Below are 18,159 nucleotides of genomic sequence, written 5' to 3'. Positions count from 1 at the left end.
CTCATGCACATCTCCCACTGGGGATGTGCCCGCAACCCAGGCACATGCCCCTGACCGGAATCGAACCTGGGACCCCTCAGTCCACAGGCCGACGCTCCATCCACTGAGCCAAACCGGTTTCGGCTCTTCCTATCTTTTTTTTTTTAATCTATATATTACACTTTTCTTTTTCTTTTTAACCCCCATCTAATATTTTACAACAAATTGACTCTCTCCTAGAAACTCCCTGACCCCATAGCTTTCTGAGACAGAAAAGGTCTGGCATTGGTTTCTCCCTCCTCTTCACTTTTATTTGCTTACTTCTTTCATTATTTATCAGCACCTCTGCTTATTCTGTCACTAGAATCAAAGACTGGGACTGCATGGTACCTTTTTTATCTAATTACTATTAATAACAGTTATCATTAGTGAGCATTAAGCTACATGCCACATTCTTTATAATGCACTAGAGGCCCGGTGCACAAAAATTTGTGCACTCGGGGGAAGGGGGGGTCCCTCAGCCCGGCCTTTGCCCTCTCGCAGTCTGGGACCCCTCAGGGAATGACCACCTGCTGGCTTAGGCCCGCTCCCCGGGGGATTGGGCCTAAGATGACAATCAGACATCCCTCTGGCAGCCCGGCAGCCCAGCAGCCCTCGGGGGATGTCCACTTGCCAGCAGGGAGCAGGCCTAAACTGCAGTCGGACATCCTTAGCGCTGCTGAGGAGGCAGGAGAGGCTCCCACCACCACCGCTGTACTGGCAGCCATCAGCCTGGCTTGTGGCTGAGCAGAGCTCCTCCCATGTGAGAGCGCCCTGACCACCAGAGGGCAGCTCCTGCATTGAGCGTCTGCCCCCTGTTGGTCAGTGTGTGTCATAGTGACCAGTCATTCCCAGTCCTTCTGCTGTTAGGGTCAGTTTGCATATTACCCTTTTACTATATAGGATAGAGGCCTGGTGCACGGGTGAGGGCCGGCTGGTTTGCCCTGAAGGGTGTCCCAGATCAGGGTGGGGGTCCCGCTTGGGTACCTGGCCAGCCTGGGTGAGGGGCTGATGGCTGTTTGCAGCTGGTCACACCCCCTTCAGGGTGGGGGTCCCCACTGGGGTGCCTGGCCAGTCTGGGTGAGGGGCTGAGGGCCGTTTTCAGGCTGGTGGGCGACTGAAGCTCCCAACCTCTCCTTTTTTTCTTTTTTTTTTTTATTCTGGGATTTATTTACCTTCTATGGCTGTCACTTGAACTGAGAGCCAGCTTTAGCTCTGAGGCTCGGCTCCAGCTCTGAGACCTCGGCTGCTGAAAGCAGGTATCTGGTTTGTTTGGCTTCTATAATTGAAATACTGTTGCAACTCCAGCTCTGAGGCCCAGCTGGCTGAAAGCAGGTTTCTGGGGTTTGTTTAGCTTCTATAATTGCAACATTGTTTCTTAGAATGCAGCTCAGAGGCCAGCAGCAGCAGGCTGGGAACCTTGGCTTCCTCCATCATTGGAGCAAGCAAGCCTCCTGTTCGCTTCAGCTGCCTGGCTGCCGGCCGCCATCTTGGTTGGCAGTTAATTTGCACATCGCCCTGATTAGCCATGGTTAATTACCATGTTTGTCTATTATTAGATAGGATAGCTTTAGTCCAGTGGTCGCCGACCAGTGATCCACGGACCACTGGTTTAAGGAGACCTTTGGAGCAGCAGTTGCCAACACTGGTGGTCCATGAGGTCTGAAGGTTGGCGACTGCTGCTTTAGTCAACTAGTTCTACCTCATAGTCAATACATGCGCCCCCATTTTTCACTTTCTTTAAAAAAGTTCATAACCGTCAGCATAGTAATTCTTGGAGATAATTCTTGGAGGTGCTAACAAATATTTATATACAAATATATTCATCACACTATTAAGAACATGAAAAGTAAACAACTGAAATAATCAAAACCAGGAAAATGCTACATAAATTGTGGTGTAGCCATATAAAGGACTCATGCAGTCATTCAAAACTAAACCCAAATTTCAAAGCAAAAAAAAAAAAAAAGAAAACCTTATGAAAACAGCAAAATTAAGCTGGCAAAAAAATCCAAAACACATAGCTTTGTTCTTTTAGGTTAGCCTTAACACAATAGATATAAATATCACCCCTAAAAGGAAACTTCTCTTCATGAGCTTCTCTTTATAGTAGTGGAGGGTAATAGAGCCATTCTCTAAATTTCTGGCTTAGAATACATGAATTTAAACTTAATAATGTCTTCAAGCTATATACCCAGACAATGATACCTAAACACAGACATAATTTTATAAACATTTTCATAATTTCTGAGTGAAAATATAATTATACATGGATTTTCAAGGAAAAAATATGGCCGTGTTCTGCATGAAATTCAAGCATGTACTTGCAATGTACTAAGCAAAAATTGCAGATATGGCCCCCTTTTCTCTGATAACCACAAAATAAATAGCTCTCCAGGCCGCTTGGAAAGAAGGAACAATTCTACTGAAATAGTTATGAAAAGAGAAAAAATACTGACTTGCTTGATTTGATACTTACTTAGTGCCCTGTGATTTGTGCATTTCCCTATACTCCTTACACTTATGGGACTAACAGGAAAAAAGTCAATTCATGATCCTAAGCATAGATATTTCTTATAAATATAAAGGATCTCATTAAGGTGACTATTGAAAAAGAAATATGGTGCTCACTAAAAATCCCAGACATATCTGAAAGCATTCTGTCATCTTGCCTTGATAAAACTAGAAAACCTGAAAAAAAGCAGCATTCTGCTGTCGCTATAGTATGGCTTCTGAACTACTTTAGGTCCTGGCCCATGTGCTCAGTTGGCTGAGCGTTATCCCTACATGGAGAGGTCGCCAACTCGATTTCCAGTGGGGGCACATTCCTGGGTTTCGGGCTCAATTCCCAGTGAGGGCATGCAGGAGGCAGCCTTTCGATGTTTCTCTCTCTCCCTCCTTTCCTCTCTCTCTAAAAAATCTATAAAAACATGTAAAAAAAAAAAACTTTCGCCCTTCATAGCCTTGAAAAGGCTACATTAATACATTATGGAGAAAGAAGGCAAACGAGGCCAAGGATTAGAACAATGCAATTAGATGCCTGCAAAAGGCAGTCATTTAGCAGGCGTTTCTGTGACCATCCTCATGTAAAATAAATATTTTACGAACCTACACAACGTGTAGAGATTAATGTTCCAAATAAAGTTATGATTGTCTTTCTTTTTCAACATTTGTTCTTATTTTCTAATAAGCCTAAATCTGCTCCTTCCTTGTCAGAAGCCAAAGGCAAAATGTGTTCTCTTCTTCCCAGAAACTTGTAATAAAGCAATGAAAAATAAATCTAAGTCAAATTTCTGACATCTAGTTGAAAATCATGGGCAATTGAACTCAGAATCTCCCTCTAGGCAATCTGTCTCCTTATAAAAACGCCATTTATTTTTATTTATATAGAACATAACTGCAAATGTAGTAACAATCACCAAGTAAAAGAGTATTATCCAACAGACAGCAGAGGAACTGGCTGGGAGAGAAGATTGCTTTGCCACTCTGAGTTAGATGCATTCATTTATTTAAAAGGATAACAGATGGCAATCTCCCTCCCGGGACCACGCCCATGCCTTTCCCTTCCCCCACCCTACCCTGCACCCCCGCCCCCCCCAGGCACATTACCCTTAGCTTCCTCACTCCCAAACTCCAAGGGCTCTTCCTTTACCTCTCAAACTTGTTTCCTAAGCCCATTTCTTCTAGGAATTACTTTTTCTACCTCTGTAATTTACCCAATAAATGTTCTCTTACCAAAAAAATAGTTATATATATATATGGATAACAAATAAAAGAAAAAAATAATGTGCAGATCCATATAAAAATCTATTTACAAGCCAAGGGGGGGTGGGGGAGGTCTAATCTTGGAGTTCATACTGCTAAGAGTTTGGGATTCTGATTTTCTTTCCTTCAGTCTGGAACACACAAAAAAACAAATTAATAGAGACTATGCTAAAGAAATCTGATCACAGAGATTTAAAATAATTTATTTAGCAATATGTCAAAAACTGAAAAGGGAATCTGGGCCTTTTTCTAACAAAGTTCCTTTTCAATACTCCTTGAGTCAATAAAACCTAAATTGTCATTTTGGTTGTAGAAGTAGAGAAAGATTCATGCATGTGCCAAGTCTTCAATAAATATCTGTAAGTCTGGCCAGTGTTGCTCAGTGGTTGAGCGTCGACATATGAACCAGTTCAATTCCAGGTCAGGGCACATTTCTGGGTTTCAGGCTCCCCTATAGTAGGGGGCGTGCAGGAGGCAGGCTATCAATGATTCTCTCTCATCACTGATGTTTCTATCTCTCCCTCTCCCTTCCTCTCTGAAATCAATAAAAATATATATTTTTTTAAATATATATCTGGATAGAGCGTCAGCCTGCAGACTGAAAGGTCCCAGGTTCAATTCCGGTCAAGGGCACATGCCCCGGTTTCAGGCTCAATCCCCAGTAGGGGACGTGCAGGCAGCAGCCGATCAATGATTCTCTCTCATTGATGTTTCTCTCCCTCTCCCTCTCCCTTTCTCTCTGAAATCAATAAAAATATATTTTAAAAAAATAATATATATATCTGTTAGTTAAGTGGATGGAAGCGAAATGAAACATGCCATCTCTTCACCATTTCTGTAATGAATCAGATATCCAATACATACTTCAGTATGCAGGAAAGCTCCCCACAACAGATAATTATTTGGATTTGGCTCAATAAGTCAATAATGCAGAGGTTAGAAACCCTGCCATAGCCTATCAGAAGAGAATTTGGTGGATGTCCAGACATCCCTTGTTCTAATATTCATCTCACCTACTAGATGCCACAGTACCCAACAGTTGTGATGAATAAAAATGTTTCCAGATACTGCTAAAGGTCCCCTAGGAGGCAACATCATCCTTGATTGAGAGGCACTGATTTATGGCAAGATGAAGAAATACAAGATAAGTAACAATAGCTACCAAGACTTATAAGTAGTAATTGAACAGCTATTCATAACAAATTGGACAGCTAGACCCTAAGTACCGATAATGGATTATGGCAATTTTGTCAACTTTGTAAAAAGTTCATTTGTCCCTTATTATTAAACAATTTTACTAATGATTCAGAAAGAAACACAAAAACAGGTTTAGCAAATTTGTAGAAGATATGAAGTCACATGATATAAAAAAAATAAGTGGATGAGAGACATTGAAAGAACTACTGGGTTCTTCCACAGGGAAGCTTTGTACAATCTTAAACTGAAAATTGCTTTTTTTACTCTAGTAATGTGTGACTTAGGTACTTTAAAATAATATTAATCTAAAGACTTTATTCATCCTCAAAACTGCTAAACTAGTTTCTTTTCTACAGAGTTTTAGCCCACAACCAACAATAATTTTTGAACAAGTACAGTCAAAGAAATAAAATACACAGTGCTTAGTTTCCTCTCACTTCGAATTTTTCTCTCAATAACTCCAGGTTTCCCTGAAAACATCTAAGAAAAACTCTCTACCCTACAGAGAATCCATTCCTATTTGTCTGTACACAAAACTGTATGTCCCTAAAAACTAGCAAAAACAATGCTACACACACATCCCCAATAATATTTTCTGCTACTATTTTCCCCAAGTCACAGGTCACTGATATTACATAGTAACCTGGAGAACACATTTCTAATTTTTTCCCATTTAGCATCAAGATCACTAACTGCCTCTGGAATTACATACTATTAAGATGACCAGTCATAATTCTCAACACAGGGAAAACCCCCATCATTTTCAACCAAACGCCAGGCTTGATGAAACTGGATAGTAAAAGGTCATCTTTGCCAAACAAAACTCAAGGTCTCTCACTTCATTAAACAGCTAAAAGTAAAAATATTTACCTAGTACAACAGTATTCGGTTTTTACCAACCCACAAAATCTTTTTACTAGAGTTGATGGTTAGCTATGAAGATATTTGTCAGCAGTTTTTTCCTTTTCCTGTATTTGGGAGATTAATATAGTTAGGTACTTTAAAAATCAATAAATAGTGCAAGATAGATTTAATCAAATAAAATGGTGAAAAATATGTCATGGAACTAAATGATAAGCCTAAAGATCTGTACAATAAGATAGCCTAAAGAAGTGTATAATAATATAAACAAAAACACTTAAACTAGGTTATTTTCTAAATTAAGGTGATTTCCTAAATATGTTCCTCATTGTTTATAAAACACTATGCAATAGACATAAAATGCAAGCCAAATATGTAATTTTAAATTTTCTCATAAAGTTTTCACATTCAAGTATTTTTAAAAGGGTGAAATTAATAATACATTTTACTTAACCCAATATAGCCAAATTATCACTTCAATATGTAATCAATACAAAAAAAAAAGATAATTTATCTTTTTTTATACTATGTCCTTGAAATCTGTATTTTACACTAAAACCACTCTCGATTTGGTTTAATCACATTTCAAGTGTGCAATAACCACATTTAACTAGCAGTCCCTGTACTGGACAATGCATATAACATAAATGACGTGAGTCAAATACAATTTCTAAATTTCTAAAGCACTACTATATAATCAAGAGAGCCCTAAGTACTTAAGCAAAAGCAAAATGTCTTCAGCATAGTCTTTAAGGGCAGATATAGGCATACAATAAAATCAAACAAAAAATAACAATTAATATTTATTGAGCATTTACTATGTGCCAGACACTATTTTAAGGCATTATCTTACTTGATCATCACAAAGGCCTTTGAATTGGGTACTAGTAATGTCAGCATTTTACAAATGAGAAAATTAAGACACAGGGAAGGTGAACGAAGATTTAACCTAGGCAGTCTGACTCAGGGGCTATGCTCTTTTAAACACTACACCTGCTACGCTGCAAGAAAAATACCCAAAATAACAAAAGTTGGTGTATAAAAGGTAAAATATGGAATAAAACAGCAAAAATTCTTTCTTTGGGAATTAACAGGTTTTAAAGCTGAATCATGTCACATAACCCTTTTCCACAAGAAGATCCAATCTCCAACTAATACAATTTTAAATTAGAATTTTTATTTTTAAATAATTATCACCACAAATATTTTTTAACTTTATACTGGTAATCTGAATATTTATTTATGATGCAGTACTAACGCTTAACAAAAAGTGAAGAATAATAAAAGAATTATTTTAAAGTCAAGAACATTCCAGTTTGTGTATTAATTTCAAGAGGCTCACTCTGTTATTGAAATTCATTATATTTCTGATTTTATTATGCTAGTTATATTGTAGTCTTCTTTTTAACAGTTTCATTCTCTTTTACATAGGAAAGGAAAAGAACTTATCTTCTCTCATTCACCTATCATATCAAGGAATAAAAAAGTATGAGAAGATAAAACAGGCAAGAAAAGAGCTAGCTTCTTTCCTAATTCTCAATTCAAAGAAAAAGCAGAATACTATGTAATACTGAACATCATATTAGATGAGTACAAGGTACCCCAAGATTTTTAGCTAAAGCAAGGGACAATGCTCACTTTCACCTGTCCATGCAATCAGCAGAATGATGTAAACATTGCCTAATGTTTATAAAAATTTCAGATAAAATGCTGGACATCTCTTTAGAAATAATATTCAAAAATACCTGGTCTGAAATAAACAATCACATGTTAAAGAAAATCTGTGATGAGAGCTTAAGGTTTCTGACCCTTCTGTGTACCTAAAATCACCCGATAGCGACAGCCTTGACCCAGAGTTGAAGGCCATGGCTGTCTGCTCACTAACCATGATGTCTCTGGAAAGCCTGATCACACCACCTTCAGTTACTTAATAAACCTATCAACATACTGTTTTTAGAATCCCTCCCACATATTCAAAACTTCACCAAGGTGGGGGGGGGACGGACCTCTTAATGCAAGAGTTCATTTACACAATGTACCTGAGCAGATATTTAGCAATAGAACAAAAAGGTTAAAGAGTTAATCTACCATCTGCCATAATGAAGAAATAACTCAGCTAACCAAAAATTTTATAAGCAATATATTCCCATCACATACATTTGTCTTTGATCTGAAGAACTTTATCAAATAAATTGTCTCAGAGAACTTAGAAAGCTAATCTATGTACTTCTTTTGTTTTTGTTTTTGTTTTTTCCTTTGACTGCCTACATGTCAGTCACTAGGTCTGGCCCTTTTATATCTATCACCCTATTAAGTCTTCCCAACAGTCTATGCAATCAGTGTTTCTGCTTTAAAGAAAGGGAGACAGACTTACTGAGCATTAGCTCAAAGTCACACAGCTGTTAAAAGGGAACCAAGGATGTACTCTCCGGGCAGAGCTTCTGACCTTCCAGTGTCGGGTTCCTTCTACAACACACAATGTTTTTTCCTATTTCATTCCCTGTTTACTGAACAATTTATCTACCATGTGTACCTTCATACTCTCAAATAATGGCCCTTACATGTAAGCAAAGTTTTAATGTTACTCATACCTCTACAAACCTTGACCTTTATTTGCAAATTCCAATGAGAAGCACAAGAACATAACACACACTGCTTCTCTCTAAAACATTAAAAACATCCAGTATCCTTACCTGTTTCTGAAATGTACGTAACAGGATCCTGCCGCAGAATTTTACCAGGCTTAGACAATGGCAATTTTTCTGGTTGCTTTTTGGCATTTTTCACCTGTACTGTCTCCTCTGACTCTGAATCTGTACATGAGAGGAAAATAAAACAAAACATTGAAAGAAATGTAATACAGTATGTTTTTAAAGTGATTATTGTTAACCAATTTCTCAGGGTCATCCCTTTTGAAGCACATCTCTTCTGTAATTCTCACAGGTTATTTCTACCCAGTGGTAAGCCTTTTATTAGTTTTCTACTGCTACTGTCACAAACTTAGTAGCTCAAGGCAACACAAAGTTTTTATCTTACCTTCCTGTAGAAATCTGAGCCTTACTGGACTAAAATCAAAGTGTCAGCAGGACTGATTCCTTTCTGAATACTCTAGGGAAGAATCTACTTCCTTGCCTTTTCCAGTATCCAGTGCCTGCAAGCATTCCTTGGCTCATGGCCCCCTTCTCCATCTTCAAAGCCAGCAATATTAGGCAAAGTGCTTCTCATGCTGCCATCTCTCTGGTTCTCTGGCCTTCCAGTCAATCTCTCTTTAACTCTCTTCTCCTGCTTCCCTCTTCCTTGTGACTACATTGGGCCCACCCAGATAATCCAAGACAATCTCTCTAATTTAAGGCCATGTGATTAACAACTTTAATGCAACCTACTACTTTAATTTCCCTTTGCCATGTAAACTAGGTTCCATGAATTAGGGCACACATCTTTGGGGACCATTATTCTGTCTACCGCCACCTAGTCACCCAGAGCCCTTAAATATAAATCAGGACACAGTGTAAGTACCCAGTATAGTGCCTAGCACAAAATAAGTGTTTCATGAACGTTAGTGTCCTTCCTCTTCATCATGCATTTAGAAATCATATCTCATACTACTCTATATTGTATCCAAAAATTAAACTTCCAGTTTCTAAAAACAGATGGAAACTCATGGGAAATGGGGATATGTACTTCTTTCAAATTTCTTATGCCCTGGTTGGATGGCTCAGTTGGCTGGGGCATCATCCCATACACCAGTGGTTCTCAACCTTCTGGCCCTTTAAATACAGTTCCTCATGTTGTGACCCAACCATAAAATTATTTTCGTTGCTACTTCATAACTGTAATGTTGCTACTGTTATGAATCATAATGTAAATATCTGATATGCAGGATGGTCTTAGGCGACCCTTGTGAAAGGGTTGTTCGACCGCCAAAGGGGTCGCGACCCACAGGTTGAGAACCGCTGCCATACACCAGAAACGTTACAAGTTCCATTCCCCGTCCAGGCATGTACAGGAGGCAACTGACTGATGTTTCTCTCTCTAAAATCAATAAAAAATATCCTCGAGAGAGGATTTAAAAAAAATTTTCTTAAAATATACAGCAGTAAGACTCAATAATCACACAAGTACTTTTAGAATTGAGTCCAAGTTCTTTGTCGTCACTGTTAAAATCCTGACAATCTATAAATGCTTCCTTAGGTTACATTTTTAATTTTAGAGTTCACACCAGATGGATCTTCTCCACAAAGCAAAACCTAATACCTTCTGAGTCCTACCATTATTTAAAGATATAAAAGGCATGCATAAAGATTCTTATTCCCTATCTTAAAATTATATTCAAAGAAAAACTTTACAATTGTGTTTGTCCTATTTTAACAAAAAAGGACAAGCTCAAAAGCACAAAAATTAAATTTTAGATCTCTGTTTCTAAAGCAATATTCTAAGGCACTATTTTTCAAGTTAAGCTTCTCAGAACCTTAGCTGGACAAGAAGGTGATATATTTTAAAATAATATAGTCAAAGTAATTGGAGACATGCTATATATACTATACATAATATATCCCTAAGAAAAATCTCTAATGCATTAATATAGATAGGCTCTGATAAAGTCTGCAGTATAATAAAATTGTTTTTTACTGTATCAAGCACAGAGCCTTCTCACACGAGCACCTATTACCATCACAGAGAGCTGTGTGTCTCAGAACATCAGTTTGAAAAAATCTGTTCTAAGGGATAGAAAATAATTTTAAAACTTGAAAGCTCCTCAAAAGAAATATTACCTGAATCATAGATGATCCTCTTTTTCCTGTTTGGTTGCTTCTGTTTAGAGTCATCATCTTTACAAGAACTATTTACCTATAAACATCACAGTATAATTAGAACACAAAGAAGCCTATATAACTTAGTATTTTCCTCATTAAATTTAGGCTCAGTGCTTCTCAACTAGAAGAAATTGTGTCCCCAGGAGAGAGTTTTGCTTGGCAGCGGCAGGGGAGGGGAGGCTAGGTTTAGTGGCATCTAATGGGTAGACTAGAGATGTTACTAAACATCCTATAATGCACAGGACTGTCATCCACCAAAAGAATTATCCAGCCCTAACGGGTTTGGCCAAGTGGATAGAGCGTCGGCCTGCAGACTGAAAGGTCCCAGGTTCGATTCCAGTCAAGGGCATGTACCTTGGTTGTGGGCACATCCCCAGTAGAGGGTGTGCAGGAGGCAGCTAATAGATGTTTCTCTCTCATCCATGTTTCTAACTCTCTATCCCTCTCCCTTCTTCTCTGTAAAAAATCAATAAAACATATTTTTTTAATTAAAAAAAAGAATTATCCAGCCCAAAATGTTAATAATGCAATGATTAGGCTAAAGAATAGGCCAGACAATAATTGCATCAGATGGAAAAGAAAAAGTTATAGAAAAGCTATATTATTTTTCAGCTCCACTTTCAACACTAATCTGTGTATAATAAAGAGTAAAAGGATGTCAGATATTACAAAGCATAAATAAAATTAAATAAAACCAGGGGAAAAGGTATTGTTTACATGTTACTTATACATCACATCTCTAACATATTCAAATTTTCCCAAAAAGCAGACAGGAAAAAACTGACTATAATCAATTATAAGGTAGGATTCTATTTCTAGCCCTTATAATAAAACATCAAAAGTATAAAAATAAGCCACTAACTTGCAAGGAAATGAGAAGAATAAACCATTATAATCCAAATACACCATTGGACTAGAGAACAGAAGCAATTACTATAACTCAACAGTAAGAGAAGAGGGTATCCAAGAAGGGAGAGAGCCACAGAAGGAAAGTCCAAATCCTTTCAATAAACTTAGCCCAAGTCTGGGACTATCTCCTAAAATATGTATGCATGAAACAACTCCAAGTGTCCAGCTAACATTAAAAGAATTGGACAAAAATTTCAGCTGTTGCCCATCACAGGGAATACAAGAGTCTGGAGTTTGAGTTTGGCAAAGTTAACTAACTGCCTGCTAAATCAAAAGAATCCAAAGTACCTACACTATATCATTCACACTGTCCATGGTGAAAACCAGCAGGATACAAAGAAATAGGAAATGTAGCAATGATTGTCAATTTTATGTATCAACTTGACTGGGCCACAAGATGCCCAGATATTCTGAGTGTTTTTGTGAGTTAAGTTTTGGGATAAGTTTAACATTTAATGTGATAGAGTAAGGCAGATTGCTCTCCCTAATGTGGGTGGGTCTCACCCCATCAGCTGAAGGCCTGAAGAAAACAAAAGGCTGACCCTCTCCTAAATATAAAATTCTTCTTTTGTGACTGTTTTCAAGCTGAAACATCAGTTTGTCCTGCTTTCAGACCTGAACTGAAATAGGCTCTTCCTGGGTCTCAAGCCTGCCAGCCTTCAGATTGGGATAACACCACTGGCAATCCTGATTTACAGGCCTTTGGACTTAGAGTTGAACCTCACCATCAGCTATTCTGAGTCTCCACTTGTCAACTGTAGGTCTTGGGACCTGTCAGCCCGTATAATCAAGGGAGTCAATTCTTTATAATAAATCTCTTTACAAATACACACACACACACCTTACTGGTTCTGTTTCTCTGAAGAACCCTAATACCGATTTTGTTACTGAGAAATAGAGTACTGCTATAACAAATACCTAAAATATGGAAGTGACTTTGGAACTAGGTAATGGTAGAGGCTAGAGGAGTTTTGAGGTACATGCTAAAAAAAGCCTAGACTGCTGGGAAGAGACTGTTGGTAAAAATATGGACGTTACAAGTGATTCTGGTCTGACCGGGGTGGCTCAGTGGTTGAGCATCAACATATGAATCAGGAGGTCACAGTTCCATTCCCAGTCAGGGCACATGCCTGGGTTGCGGACTCTATCCCCAGTGGAGGGCATGCTGGAGGCAGCCAATCAATGACTCTCTCTCATCATTGATGTTTGTATCTCTCTCCTCCCTTCCTCTCTAAAATCAATAAATATATATTGTTTTAAAAAAGTGATTCTGGCAAAGTGTCAGGGATAAAAGGTGAGAACTATAGAAAAAGCCTCTATCATCTTAGAGGATATATGTATCATCATGAACATAATGCTGGTAGAAATATAAACATTAAAGGTCATTCTAATAAGGTCTTAGGCAAAAATGAGGTTATTGGAAACTGTAGGAAAGGTGATCTGTGTCATTCATATATATATAAAAAGCCTAAGCAACCGTTATGATGGAACAACCAAAATGACTGGAACGACTGGTCGCTATGACGTGCACTGACCACCAGGGGTCAGATTCGCAACTCAGGAGCTGCCCCCAGCCCACAGGCCCCGATCTCCAATGGGGCCTGCTGGCCAACCTCCTGGTCCCTCCCCCTGGCCGACAGGCCCCAATCACCTGATCGGTGCCAGGCCCCTGGGCTGGGATGGGAAACCGGGGGTTGTTGGTGGTGTACACAGCCCCTTTCCCAGGGGACCGAGGGCCGGCTCCCTCCTTGGGGCTGGTGTCCAACCTCCCAGGTCCCTTCCCCCACCCCTCCCACCCGCCAGCAAGCCATGATCAGCCCACTGTCCACCTACCACGGTGGTGGTTGGGCCCTCCCCCTGGGCAACAGGTCCCGATTGCCCTATCGGGGCCAGGCCCCAGGCTGAGATGGGGAACCGGGGGTGGATGGCGGTGGACGCAGACAGCGAGGGAACGGGGGGGGAGCAGGGAGGCAGGAAGGCAGGGAACCTGATCGGTCCTGATCGCTGGCCAGGCCTAGGGACACCACCCATGCACGAATTTCATGCACTGGGCCTCTAGTCTATATATATAAAAGCTAAGCAACCAGAATGACCTGTCAACCAGTCACTATGACATGCACTGACCACCAGGGGGCAGACGTTCAATGCATGAGCTGCCCCTGGTTGTCAGTGCACTCCCACAGCCAACCTCCCACAGCCCCTCCCCTGCTGGCCAACCTCCCGTGGTGACTCCCCCCAACCGGCCGGCCCACCCCAGATGGCCCCGATCGCCGGCCAGGCTGAAGGACCCCACCCATGGACGAATTTGTGCACCAGGCCTCTAGTTAAATGATAAAACTCTTGCCCAAGAGGACAGGCAAAAAAAATAAAGCTTTCCAAAGCCCTTTCCTCACCAGAAGTCCAATACCATTCACCTGGGTATAGGGACTCATGTCTCTCTATGAGCAAACTTTGGTCTTAAAACAAAGTTTTTACAACTGAAAAGTGTTCCATCTCTACCTCAGGAAAGCATATGAATTCAGTAAGCCATATTAATTAGAAATAAATACTAGCTCATTACTTTTCTTCTTCCACTGCTAAATGAGTTGAAATCTGTATTTACTCAAGGCTCCCTCAAGTCCTATCAAGTCTAGGAACTGAATTGATTTAACCTTTCGTACAATTCTAAATTGTATTTGGAAAACTTACCTTGATTTCCTTTATTCCTTTCTTTGCTTTTGAAGTTTCTTCAGCAGACTTTGTTTTCTCATTCTTCTTTATTGTTTCACTTGCAGATTTCTTTCCACTTGGTATAACCCCAAAGAATTTCCGAATATCCTAAAAGCAAAAAAGATTCATAAGTAAACATTAACTGCATAAAATTCTAATTTCAATTGTAAAAAGGGACACCTCTATACACACACTGGTTTACCTTGAGTAATTTCTTTTTTGTTAAATATATTTTTATTTATTTCAGAGAGTCAGGGAAAGGGAGATATAGAAACACCAAAGATGAGAAAGAATCACTGATCGACTACCTCCTACATGCCCCCACTGGGGATTGAGCCCACAACCCAGGCATGTGCCCTGACTGGGAATCAAATGTTTCATAGGTCAATGCTCAACCACTGAGCCACGCCAGCCAGGTGAGTAAATGCTCAACCACTGAGCCACGCCAGCCAGGTGAGTAATTTCATTATGGTGACATAGTTCCATGTGTAGCAGCATTCTTTTTATATGAAAAAGTGAACTGATAAAATTACCTGAGTTAAAAATGATTTGCCTAATGAAAAACAGTATTAATTCTAAGAATAGGGCCAAAAATAAGCAAGTGAAATTTTTAACAATAGCGCAATTACTAAAGTAGCAAGTAATAGGTATTTATTGTTCAATCATGCACATACTCAGCTCACCATACCAGGCACAGTAGCAAAGAAGATGAAGAGTTGAAAAATATAATCCTTGCCCACAGGATTTACAATCCAGTTTGAAAGAAGAATAACCATAACAACCCTGATCATTTAAGACTTTAACAACTGAGAACCTTGAGATTGTTTTCCTTTATATGAGTTTTCCAAGTTCTGAAGAAAAAAATTTTGATGCTTATTACAATATTCTCTTTAATTACTCTACCCCCCTCCCAGTGTTACACTGTATAATTTAATCATACGAACATTTACAATGTAATTTATAATTAAAATCACTTCATTTTCTTATCTTATCCATACATATTCTTCCCTACCCTTTTAGATTTTAGCTTTGAATCAAAAAGCCTTGGTTCAAATCTTTAATTTACTGCCTTCTATCTGTGTGTGACCCTGGGCAAGTTACTTTAATTTATAAGTCTGTTTCTCATCAGTAAAAATAGAATTAATAATACCTATTTTATGAGAATTAATTATAGCATCTATCACAATTTTGGCTCAGTAAAAAGCTTCCCTTCCCCTCCTTTATGAATTATTATCCCTTTATACCCTGTAACATCTCCATTTACAGATCTCTACTCATAGTCAAGGGTATCAGGAACACAAAATAATGAGGACCTAGGATCTGAATTCCAACAAACTAGGTTCAAGAACCAATTGTACCTTCTTCCCTCTTCTTATTCTTGATGATTATAATTCTGAATTTTCAAATCCTTTTTACCTGTTTCAACCTATCTCTCTTTATTGTAGTGAGGAAAATGCCTGTAAAATTATTTTGTGAAGTATAAGAAAGTTAATTATTTCCTACACAAGAGGCCCGGTGCACGAAATTCATGCATGGGGGGGAGGGGTGTGTCCCTCAGCCCAGCCTGCACCCTCTCCAATCTGCAACCCCTTGAGGGATGTCCGATTGCCCAGTGGGATCGGGCCTAAACGGGCAGTCGGACATCCCTTTCACAATCCAGAACTGCTGGCTCCCAACCACTCTCCTGCCTGCCTGCCCAATTGCTCCAACCACTTCTGCCTGCCAGCCTGATCACTCCCTAACCACTCCCCTGACAGCCTGATCGAAACTTAACTGCTCCCCAGCTGGCCAGATTGCCCCTAACTGCCTTCCCCTGCCGGCCTGGTCACCCCTAACTGCCCTTCCCTGCCGGCCTGGTCGCCCCTAACTGTCCTCCCTGCAGGCCTGGTTGCCCCCAACTGCCCTCCCCTGCTGGCCTGGTCACCCCTAACTGCCCTCCCTTGCCAGCCTGGTCGCCCCTAACTGCCCTCCCCTGAAGGCATGGTCGCCCCTAACTGCCCTCCCCTGTAGGCCTGGTCACCTCTAACTGCCCTCCCCTGCTGGCCTGATCGCCCACAACTGCCCTCCTTTGCCGGCCATCTTGTGTCCACGTGGGGGACGGCCATCTTATGTGTTGGAGTGGTCAATTTGCATATTACCTCTTTATTATATAGGCTATGGGAATAATTGTCATACTCTTAAAATGTCCAAAACCCAAAACAAGTGTTTTATGTATGTATACATGTGTACACTCACACACACACACACACACACACACACACACACACACACACACACAGATTTGTGGCTAAGCCAATAAACAAAGCAGATAAAAGAGGTACATGGACATGTTAAATTCTGCCAAAAAGATTGAAGACTTCCCTGGTTTTAAACCCTCTTATGTAAATTTCCCAATATAGGAAAGTCACAAATCTATCCTAATAAAATCCAAGTCTAAAAATACTGTTTATGGCCCTAGCTGGTTTTAATCAGTGGATAGAGCGCCGGCCTGTGTACTGAAGAGTCCTGGGTTTGATTCCAGTCAAGGGCACATACCTCAGGGTTGCAGGCTTAATCCCCGGTCCTGGATGGGTCAGGGCTCATGCAGGAGGGGAGGCAACCAAACGATGTGTCTCTATCACATTGATGTTTCTCTCTCTGTGTCCCTCCTCCTTCCTTCCACTCTCTCTAAGAATAGATGGGAAAATACCCTCAGGTGAGGAGTAACAAAAATAAAATAAAAATACTGTTTTTGGAATGGATAGCTCAGCTATGAAACTGGGACGTTTGTGTCAGCTGCTAAAGAAGAGAAGGATGACTTGACCCAGTGATCCCACTTCTAGGAATATATCCTAAGAAACCCTAAGCACCAATCAGAAAGATTGTATGCACCCCTATATTCATAGCAGCACAATTTATAATAGCTAAGATCTGGAAACAGCCCAAGTGCCCATCAGCAGATGAGTGGATAAAAAAGCTGTGGTACATTTATACCTTGGAATACTATGCAGCAAAAAAAAGAAGAATCTCTTACCCTTTGAGACAGCATGGAGGGACCTAGGGATATCATGCTAAGTGAAATAAGTCAGTCAGAGAAAGACAAGTATCACATGATCGCATTCATATGTGGAATCTAAGTAACAGAGTAGATCCAGAGACATGGAGCAGAGTGTGGAATCTCAGAGAGAAGGCAGGGGAGGATGGGTGGGTGGGAGGTAATCAACCAAAGACCTTGTATGCATATATGCATGACCCATGGACACAATCGGGTGCTGAAGGCCTGAGACGAGGGCAGTCAGGGGGGTCAATGGGGGGAAGGGGGGGAGGAGATATCCTATCTAATAAAAGACAAAAAGGGTAATTGGCCGTACCTTCGCTACGCTTCCCATTGGCTAATCAGCGCCACATGCAAATTAACTGCCATCAAAGATGGCAGTTTAATTTGCATACCTGCAGGCAGGGCTGGCCAGCGCAAAACGCCATCCGGGCCCCGTGTTGCGACCCTGGGCGGGAAGGGCTTAGGCGGGAACGATCGCGTCACCCTAAGCCCCAACCCCCAGCCGGGAACCCCCGTGCCGGCCTAAGCCTTTGCCACCTAAGCCCCGGCCCCCAAGCCCGAACCTTCGGGTGCTGCCTAACCCCCAATTCGGTTTAAGCCCCCGCCCCCCAGCCGGGAAACCCCGTGTGCCGGCCTAAGCCCCGCTGCCAGCTGGGAACCCCATGGCGATCCCCAGAGAGGGAAAGTTCCCTTACAGGCACACCCAGCAGGACCCTGCCCCCCAGTCTCTGCAGTGATCCAGTGATCCACGAGCAGGAAGCGCAGCCTGCAGGCAGCACCCCCACCCTTGGCCACAGCTCAAGGGAAGAGAAAAACACGCAGTGGAAGACCAGGAGGCCTGAGAGATCA

General features: G+C 40.8%; 1 protein-coding gene across 3 annotated transcripts in view; it reads right to left on the bottom strand.

Annotated features, from left to right (window-relative positions):
* The window catches only part of RFC1 (replication factor C subunit 1), a 74,225-nt gene that overhangs the window by 39,831 nt on the left and 16,235 nt on the right, over positions 1-18,159 (bottom strand). For 2 of the 3 annotated variants that reach the window (XM_006088507.3, XM_006088506.2), the window contains exons 2-4: positions 14,253-14,381; positions 10,614-10,689; positions 8,535-8,654 (exon numbers count right to left, since the gene is read on the bottom strand). In XM_006088507.3, the coding sequence (XP_006088569.1) occupies positions 8,535-8,654; positions 10,614-10,689; positions 14,253-14,381 (325 nt within the window). Of the gene's footprint in view, positions 1-8,534; positions 8,655-10,613; positions 10,690-14,252; positions 14,382-18,159 lie in introns of those variants that run through there. The other variant, XM_023753651.1, reaches the window with a different exon arrangement.

This window comes from Myotis lucifugus, unplaced genomic scaffold, assembly GCF_000147115.1.
Source record: "Myotis lucifugus unplaced genomic scaffold, Myoluc2.0 scaffold_48, whole genome shotgun sequence".
NCBI classification, from domain to species: domain Eukaryota; kingdom Metazoa; phylum Chordata; class Mammalia; order Chiroptera; family Vespertilionidae; genus Myotis; species Myotis lucifugus.
Note: the sequence above shows the minus strand (reverse complement) of the source record. Positions and strands in the feature narration are given on the sequence as shown.